Genomic DNA, 9,059 nt, shown 5'->3' on the forward strand with positions numbered 1-9,059 from the left:
GCCCGCGTGCGCCTGCGGGTGGCCGGTGAGTACCGCGTGCCCTGCTCCCTGACTCCCGGGAGGCGTGCGTCTCTTTTTAAATATATGTTTATTGATTTCAGAGAGGAAGGGAGAGGGGGAGAGAGATGGAAAGGTCAATGCTGAGAGAGTCATTGATCAGCCCACCACCCGGGCGGGTGCCCTGACCTCCTGGTTTGATGCTCAGCCGCTGAGCCAGGCCGGCCCGCTGGCGCCCCTTTCTGAGGAGGTTATGAAATGCCCGTGTGGACCCTCAGTTTCCTTGTGTGATGCAGTATGGAGAGGAGACCCACCCCTCCCCCCGCGTGCTTCTCTTTCTGGATCTATGCCGCCCTGTGGGTCTAAGGCTCCAGAGGGAGTCCCTGAAGGAGTAAGACCAGCTGCTCTCTCCACAGCGCTGGGCTCTGACCCTCACATCCACATGGACCTTCAAGACAACGGGGAGACCCGGCTGGAGTGCACCTCGCTGGGGTGGTACCCGGAGCCCCGGGTGCAGTGGAGGACTCCCACGGGAGAGAAGTTCTCCTCCACCTCAGAGGCCAGGGACCCCGACGAAGAAGGCCTGTTCACCGTGGCGGCTTCCGTGACCATCAGGGACCCCTCCATGAAGAACGTGTCCTGCTGCATCCAGAACCTCCTCCTCGGCCAGGAGAAGGAAGTAGACATTTTCATACCAGGTCAGTGAGCCCAACACTGTTCCTCTGTGAAGCGTGACCACCTGGCAGAGCAGTCTACTTTCTCCACCTAAAATCCCACCCACTCTCGTGAGGGAGCCCCACCAACTTCACTCAGAGTAAAGATTTTAGCCCCAGGATTCAGTGGATGAGCGTTGTCGACCTAGGAACCGGAGGGTGTGGTTGGATTATCGGTCAGGGCACATGCCCGGGTTTCAGGCTCAATCCCCAGTGTGGGGTGTGCAGGAGGTAGCTGATTGATGATTCTCTCTCTCTCTCTCTCTCTCTCTCTCTCTCTCTCTCTCTCTCTCTCCCTCTCTCTCTTTTCATTTCTACACTCAATAAACACATATTAAAAAAAGAAGAAGAAAGAATTCCCTCTCTCTTTTCATTTCTGAAATCAATAAAAATATTTTTTAAGTATTCTGAAGGCATAAACTGTACCAAGACCTTGTGAAAACCCAGGTTTTCTTAGGAGATGCACCTTGGAGAGAGAAGCTTTGTCCCTGCAGGCCTTCCTGATCCCGAGACCCACTCCTTGAGCAAGCAAGAAGACTAAGCCCTCCTGTTTCCACCCCTTTCTCCTCCATCCCAGGCGAGAGCTCTGTCCAGGGTCCTCAGGAAAGTGAATCTTCCCATTGTTCCCGACACAGGGCCTCTGGTCCAGGCAGGAACTGTTCCTTCTCTCTGGGTCACTGAGTCTGTGCTGTTGCACCCAGAGGTGACGCTTCCCCTTCCTGGGTTGCTTCCCTGTGCCCTTGGCTCAGGTCCTCCATTGATCATTAAGGAGGAATTTCCATAACAACATGAATTCGTCCATTTTTTTCTTGTTCTGTCCCAAAACGACTCTTACTCATCTTCATTCCTCTCTTTGTCTGAAGATTTTTTTCCCCTGAAAAGCCTGAGTGGCATTGGAGGGACTGTTTTCACCCTGGAAGGAATGGGAGGGAGAGGTCCAGGTCATGCCCTCTTCCTAATCCCTTTGGAACCAGAAGAGGAGCTGGACTTGCTCAATGCTTCCCAACAAATGTCCTTTGTTTCAGCTCCTTTCTTCCCAAGGCTGACTCCCTGGGTGGTGGCTGTGGCTGTCATCTTAGTGGTCCTAGGAGTTCTGACCATCGGGTCCATATTTTTCACCTGGAGACTATACAAGGAAAGGTCCAGGCGGAGGAAGGATGAATTCAGCTCTACAGGTAAGTCATAGCATCCAGGCTGCTTGTCGGGAGTGCGTCCAAGTGAGGGTGGATCCAAGTCCTGTAGGATAGCTGCCAGGGGGAGATATTGGACTCTAGAAGTCTGAGTGTCAGGGGGGATTCTAGGGCTCCTGGAGCCACTGATACTCAGTCTGAGCAAGGACAGAGGTTTGGGTGCAGGAGGAATCAGAACCAGTTCTAGCAGGTATTAGACCTGAAGTTTGCTCACTACCCACCCTGAGGCTATCCTCACTTTTACTTCGGTTTCCCAGTAACGACTGCAGATACGATCCAAGCCAATAGGAACTTCCTGCATGTTACTTAGAAAACAGCACAATTCTTGTTCTTCACCATTGATCGTGTTTCAGTGATGGAGCAGTCACGATGTAACAGCTACTCCTGTGTGTGTTTCATCGTGTCCACTATAGAAGGTCATTCATTATTTCTGTTTGTTTTCCAGAGAAACTCCTGAAAGAGCTCAGTAAGTTCTGTCTTCTTGTCATTATTTCACCCTCAAGATTCTCCCTCTCCCTCTCTCTCTCTCTCTCTCTCGCTCGCTCTTGCTCTCGCTATCTCCTATAAAACCTTTCAGTGACTGTCTCTCTCTCTCTGTCTCATTGCAGAGTGGAAGAAAGCTACACTGCATGCAGGTCAGTGACTCTCAACCTCTCAAGGGCTCTGAGGCTTCAACCCCCAGGGACTCAAAGACCTACAATAGTTGGAAACAAAAGCACCAACACCTTTTAGGGATGAGGATAGAGAGGGGGAAAGGTGGCAAATAGCATCAACTTTTCCTTGAGGCACACGATGGCGTGGGAGATGGATAGGAGACAAGCCCATCTGGCCAGGGTGTTAGGCCCTGGGGACAGTCAGCTTGTACATCACCTGTGGCTGTCGAGGGAAGAGGGGAACAGAGACAGCTGAGCAGGCTGAACAGTTCAGCTCTCCTCGGAGGAGACCTGCCAGCTCCTGTCTCTCCGGAGAAGGGAGGACAGGGCGTGCAGCCTCTCACATTCACGCCTGCTCAGACTCACTTCCTCTCCGTGTCTAGTTGATGTGACTCTGGACCCGGACACCGCCCACCCCCACCTCTTTCTGCATGAGGATTCCAAGTCTGTGCGGCTGGAAGACGAACGTCAGAAACTGCCCGAGAGGCCGGAGAGATTTGACTGCTGGCCTTGCGTGCTGGGGCGGGAGGCCTTCACCTCCGGAAGGCATTACTGGGAGGTGGAGGTGGGGGATAGGACCGACTGGGCCATCGGGGTCTGCAGGGAGGACGTGATGAAGAAAGGATTTGACCCCATGACTCCCAAGAATGGGTTCTGGGCTGTGGAGCTGTATGGAAACGGGTACTGGGCTCTCACCCCCCTGCGCACCCCTCTCCCCCTGGCAGGACCTCCCCGTCGGGTTGGGATTTTCCTGGACTATGACTCAGGAGACGTTGCCTTCTACAACATGATGGACGGGTCCCACATCTACACGTTCTCCAAGGCCTCTTTCTCTGGCCCCCTCCGACCCTTCTTCTGCTTGTGGTCCTCTGGCAAAAAGCCCCTGACCATCTGCCCGGTCATGGATGGGCTGGAGGAAGTCACGGTAGAGGCTGATGCCAGGGACTCCTCCAAGGAGATCCCACTGTCCCCCTTGGGGGAGGATGCTGCCTCTGGGCACACAGACACACTTCATTCTAAACTCATCTTTACCCAGGCCAACCAAGGGGCACCTTAGGGATGAGCCCAGCTTAGCTGCTTCTGTTTGCTCTCACCCCTCTCTGCCACCCTCGCCCCTCAGGCTTCACCCAGCTCCGTGCTTCCTGTTGGATAGGGATTGGTCTTGGGAAGGTTGTGTGGCTGCTGGTAGAGAACCTTTCTAATCTGGTTCTGTACCAATAGTCAGGGTTCGGGGAGGTGACTGTTCAATGACATCTGTTCTCCTACCACAGGAGGCCACATTCTAAAGGGAAGGACTTGAAATAAACTCAACAGACAGCTCAGGGATCGAGATGGGGTCAGGTTAGATGGTCATGGGGTGATGACAACCATCCTGGTGTCCAGAGGAGGGGTATGTGGAGGAACAGGCAAGCAGAAATCCCAAAGGATTCTGGGAACAGAAGACCCGAGGCTAACACCCCGTCAAGGAACCTGGAGGGGACACTGGGATAGAGGAAAGTGAGGTGACCATAGGCCAGAGATGACTACTGGCCTGCCCCTATAGTGTCAGGGCCTGTATCTCAAATACCTAAGCTTTTCCTACAGGGCGGAGGTAATGGGCCCTGCTACTGTGGAGTCTGAGTGATTGGAGGGGGGAGTAGAGGAGAGATGCCAGGAGCAGGGCCAGGGTGTCGGACAGGAGGTGGACAGGGAGGAGGATTTTAGACAGTTGTGTGCACAGCAGTGTCTCAGACCCTGTTCCTCTCCGCACTGACCTGCTGCTCCCTTGCCTGGGGGCCATTCCACCCTCACGCTGTGGGCCCCAAAGTTTCTGCTTCTCCTCCTCCTTATGATCTGGACTCTCTCCCGTTCAGAGGCAGTTCCAGGAATCGTCCCTCAGGGATATCACTACTTCATCAGCCACTATCTCAGCCTTGTGCCCTCTCAGCCGTCATCCCAATGTCCTGTGTAACCCCTCACACACCCCTTCCCTGGGCATCAACTGCTCCCTTTTTCCAAACCGTGGTGTGCGCTCTCTCCCCACACAGCCTCCCTCCCTCGCCCTCTCCTTGGGTCCCCTGATTGCGCTGTCCCTGCTCAGCACAGCGAGCCCGATTGCTCCTGTCTGTCTTCACATTTCCCTTATGCCCCAGGCTCCTCTGGTCAAATTGCACATTTGTCCACGCTCACATCTCCTACTCAGATTGTACTTTCCCTGCGTTCAGCATCAATGTCGCCCGTGGTCTCAACCTAATAAATAAGTCTGTCTGATTGCTGCACCTTCCTTTCTTTATTGCAACGAGTGGAACCAGAACAAAAACACAGGAAAGGCCCGGCCGGCATGGCTCAGTGGTTGAGCGGAAACCTATGAACCAGGTGGTCACGGTTCCATTCCCCGTCAGGGCCCCTGAGGAGAGAAGGCTGTTGCTCACTGAGCATTGTGGTTCTATTTACCCGGGACCCATCGCGGCCTGACAGCAGTGGGTGGGCTCACCTGGCAGGCAGCCCAGGGGCTGCTGTCTCAGGAGAACCCAGGGACTCGCGAAAAGGCCGGGTGCCCACTGGCTGCCCGCCCTCAGCCCGTTTGGGTGCTGACGCCATGTTCACCTCTAAAAAGGTGATTCTGGGGCACGTGAGTGGCATTTTAAAAGTACTTTTCCAGGAGGAGGAAACGTTTGGAAAACTTTTCATGGGAATGCCTTGGAATCGGGAAGCAAGCAAACAAACCTGGGTGACCTTATAAACCGCTGTTAAGGCCCTCGTAGTTCAGCGAGAATCCCACTTCCCCCTGCGTCGCCCCAGGCAAGGACCAGGCACAGCCACCTCCCAGAGGCTCTGACCAGCCAGCTCTGCCACGCGAATGGATAGAGTGTGACTGACAGCAGTGGGTGGGCTCACCTGGCAGGCAGCCCAGGGGCTGCTGTCTCAGGAGAACCCAGGGACTCGCGAAAAGGCCGGGTGCCCACTGGCTGCCCGCCCTCAGCCCGTTTGGGTGCTGACGCCATGTTCACCTCTAAAATGGTGATTCTGGGGCACGTGAGTGAAGCCATGTCTTGGCATTTTAAAAGTACTTTTCCAGGAGGAGGAAACGTTTGGAAAACTTTTCATGGGAATGCCTTGGAATCGGGAAGCAAGCAAACAAACCTGGGTGACCTTATAAACCGCTGTTCAGGCCCTCGTAGTTCAGCGAGAATCCCACTTCCCCCTGCGTCGCCCCAGGCAAGGACCAGGCACAGCCACCTCCCAGAGGCTCTGACCAGCCAGCTCTGCCACGCGAATGGATAGAGTGTGAGTCTCGTGCCCTCTCCTCGTCCTGCTCCCCCCACACTGCCCACCGCATGCCACCCACCCACACTGTATCGCTGGGAGAAGAACATGATTTATTCCTGCTTTAAAAGTGTTCATTTGTGTTCAAATTATGCTTTTAGAACGTCAAAGAAAGAAAGCAACTAACTTAAAAAAAATACTTGGGAACCTCGTGCAGTTGCTTTGCTGGTTTAATGTGTAATGCATATCCTGAAATGTGTACGTGAAACCTCACCCAGAGCAGACGGGCTGCCACCGGAACCCCTTGCTGAGAGAAGAGAGAACCGGTTACAGATTTTAATCAGCGCCACAACCTCGCCCCTCACCCCTTTCCTTTTCCCCTTCAAGGAAAACGGTCACCAGGCCCAGGACTGAGCAGGTGACAGGCTCTTAGGAAACACCTGTGTCCTTCCTTCCCCAGCCCTAGCCTCTGGGCACGAAGCACCAGAAGCCGACTTATCAGATGCACCTGGACCACCCTTTCCGGGTGGCACAGGTGCCAGTGCCTGGGGGACATGGTCTTGCTAATGCTGGCTTTATTTCCGAATCTTCTGAAAGGGAAGACACATCGCCTTGCCAAATGCCTTGCCAGAGCCTGTCTTCATCACCTGGGCAGAGTCAGGACTCTGTGATTTCAGAAACCTCTCAGGTGTGATTACGGAAGTGGCTGTGGTGGAAACCCCGTGCCAAGTGCTCCCTTTGCCAGGTGTAGTAGACACAGAAACTACTCATCCTTCTCTCTCTCTCTCTCTCTCTCTCTCTCTCTATTGCAGTATAACATCCATTCAGAAAAGTCCGCCCATCTTCAGCGTGCAGCTAGATAAACTCAGAACAGGCCCAGCCCCTTACACGTGATACATTTAAGGTAGGATTTCAGTGGCGCTATGAACGGAGGCGTTTGCAGCCTTCTCCACAGCACCTGTGTCCATCTTTCCTTTCTAAAAACATTGCCTGCAGAGTGTGAAAGGGCGTTCGTGGGAAAGACGAGAGAATGAGCAGAGGTTATTTAGCTTGTAGTTTAAATGCGGTGACTTTCCTTTCTGCTTTCCCTGGTTCCTTTTGTACTTGATGAAAAAATACACGTGGAACAAAAATATAAAAACAGGAAGGATGGAAATTTTCTTCAAAAGAACAACAAATTCATCTTCGTGCTGTTTTTGTAAATAATAAGGAAGTCCATCCTCAGACCCGTGTAAACAGCTTTGATCACCCATCCTCTTGAACTGGGGAAAGCCACACCCGGAAGGAAAAGGGAAAAAGGCCCCGCTGGGATTCGAACCCAGGATCTCCTGTTTACTAGACAGGCGCTTTAACCAGCTAAGCCACGGAGCCCGCACGCCGGCTCGCGTCCAAATCGATGGGGAAAGAGAGAGATCTTTGATTTTATGGGGCGCATTTGCTTATTTCTTCTCCGCCAGGGTCAGGCGCAACCCAAACGCTTCCCAAGACGCGAAAGATGAGCCTCGGCCTGCGAGGGCTCGGCCTGGACACCGGCAGACGGAAGAAACCGAAGGAACCGCGCGGCTGTGGGAAACTGAGCCTCCCGGCGCGGGCGCGGGGACAGAGGGCCAGGGGCGGGGACCGGCCGCGTCCACGCGGAGACACGCCTCCTCCGGTCCCGGGACACTGACACCAGAACAGGTCCAGCACCAAGAACAGGTCCGTTCGGGAGGCAAGCTGTATGTTTTCTATCTCACGGTTTTTAATTAAAGTTCCAGCCATTCCTTACCGCAGGTCTCTCCGTAAATTTGGGTTCCACCTGCTGCTAGTAGCTTGTCATGTTAATTTACACAGTTCTCGAGCTGCACCTTAGAAACACAAGGCTGCCCAATGAAAAGCTAGTCTCGGAAAGAAATAAAAGGGCGACCCCCGCTCATCTGACGCTACAGGAAGAGACACTTTCTTGTCCTAAAACTTGTCCAAAGGATCTCTTTTGATAAGACGTCAAATTGAGAGCATTCACAAGAACGTTCACTCTCGCATGGGGGCTTCTGTGAGTATTGGTGGCGGTTCCCAGCGTATCCTCTGCTTTGCAAAGTGAGTCTGAATAAAAAAAACAGCTGTAGTGAAACTCCGAACAGCTTACAAACTGTCGCCATAGCTGTGAAAGTCTCCTCCCAAATGAAGCCTGTAATTACGCAGGGCCGTCTTGCTTGATGACTGTTGTCATGGTGATAACGCTGAAACATGTTTTTCTAAACTGTCCCAATATTTAAGGATTTCTCGGTCACACCATAAGGCACCTTTTTCAACCTACATACGTGACGGGGCGGCATGACTCTGCCAGATGCCTTGTTTTTTCTTTTTATTTATTGGTTAAGGTATTACAAATGTGTCTTCATCCCCCCCCCCCATTAACCCCTAATCTCCCCCCCTGCCCCGCACACTCAGATGCCTTGTTTTTGTTAAAAGATTGAAAGTCGACGAACTCAACCCACAGGTGGATGGAAACTCCATGAAATAAGCACCTGTTTCTTTACTATGATAAGATGAGCATCATACGGTCAGAGGGCTTGGAGCCGCGTCATGATCAGCAGCGCAGCCACCCTGATGGGCCGTGGCCGAGCGGCGGACGCTCCGCGCAGCGCCCGCAGGATCCGGCTGGGGTTCCCTTTGGCCGGCGAAGCACGGACATGCGGGGCGTCGAGGGGGCTGTGCAACTGGCCGGGGGCCCGTCTTGGGAGAAGCCGGGACCTGGAGCCACCACTTCCAACCCGGGTGTGAGCTCTATGTTCTGCTCCGGTCTCAGGCTGACCATCCGGGCGTGGAAGGGCCCTCGGGTTGGCTGTTCCATCACCTGAAGCCGGAGAAGGGGCAGGTTCCGGGGTCACAGACCCGACCATGTTGTAAGGACATGTGGGGGTGCGGGCAGCGCCGTTTCCATCCTCTGGGAGAGAAACCGAAAACTGGGTCGTCTGTGACTTGGAGGGAGAATGTGATTCTGACTGAGTAACAAGTGACAGCTGAAACTTGGCGTTTCCTTCCACGATGAGTACAGGCAACAGATCACAGTTGTATGTCGGCAGTTTTGACCTGATCACCATGATTACTTTTCAGATTAACTCAGGTGCTCCATCTATCAGATTATCACCCCCTGTCGGTGCGGGACAGGCACCTGGACCGTGTGCTCCCGGTAGGTGGCTGCCCTCAGAAGGGCCAGAGCGGGGAGGGATCAGACCCGGGGACGCGCACCCTCGGCTTCCCCGGCCCCCCCGGCCGGT

At 53.8% G+C, this 9,059-nt stretch overlaps 1 protein-coding gene and 1 non-coding gene across 2 annotated transcripts in view; one reads left to right on the forward strand and one right to left on the reverse strand.

Moving 5' to 3' along the window:
• Positions 1-4,792, forward strand: part of BTN1A1 (butyrophilin subfamily 1 member A1) — a 21,904-nt gene extending 17,112 nt beyond the window's left edge. The window contains exons 4-8 of the mRNA XM_006764282.2: positions 414-695; positions 1,736-1,885; positions 2,346-2,366; positions 2,509-2,535; positions 2,937-4,792. Of these exons, the coding sequence (XP_006764345.2) occupies positions 414-695; positions 1,736-1,885; positions 2,346-2,366; positions 2,509-2,535; positions 2,937-3,610 (1,154 nt within the window). The 3' untranslated portion in view covers positions 3,611-4,792. The remainder of the gene's footprint in view (positions 1-413; positions 696-1,735; positions 1,886-2,345; positions 2,367-2,508; positions 2,536-2,936) is intronic.
• A 2,304-nt stretch (positions 4,793-7,096) lies between these two features.
• Positions 7,097-7,170, reverse strand: TRNAT-AGU. Its single transcript has one exon. It is a non-coding gene; the product is annotated as a tRNA-Thr (tRNA).
• Positions 7,171-9,059: the final 1,889 nt, after the last annotated feature.

The sequence above is a fragment of the Myotis davidii genome, unplaced genomic scaffold (genome assembly GCF_000327345.1).
Source record: "Myotis davidii unplaced genomic scaffold, ASM32734v1 scaffold1521, whole genome shotgun sequence".
NCBI lineage: Eukaryota > Metazoa > Chordata > Mammalia > Chiroptera > Vespertilionidae > Myotis > Myotis davidii.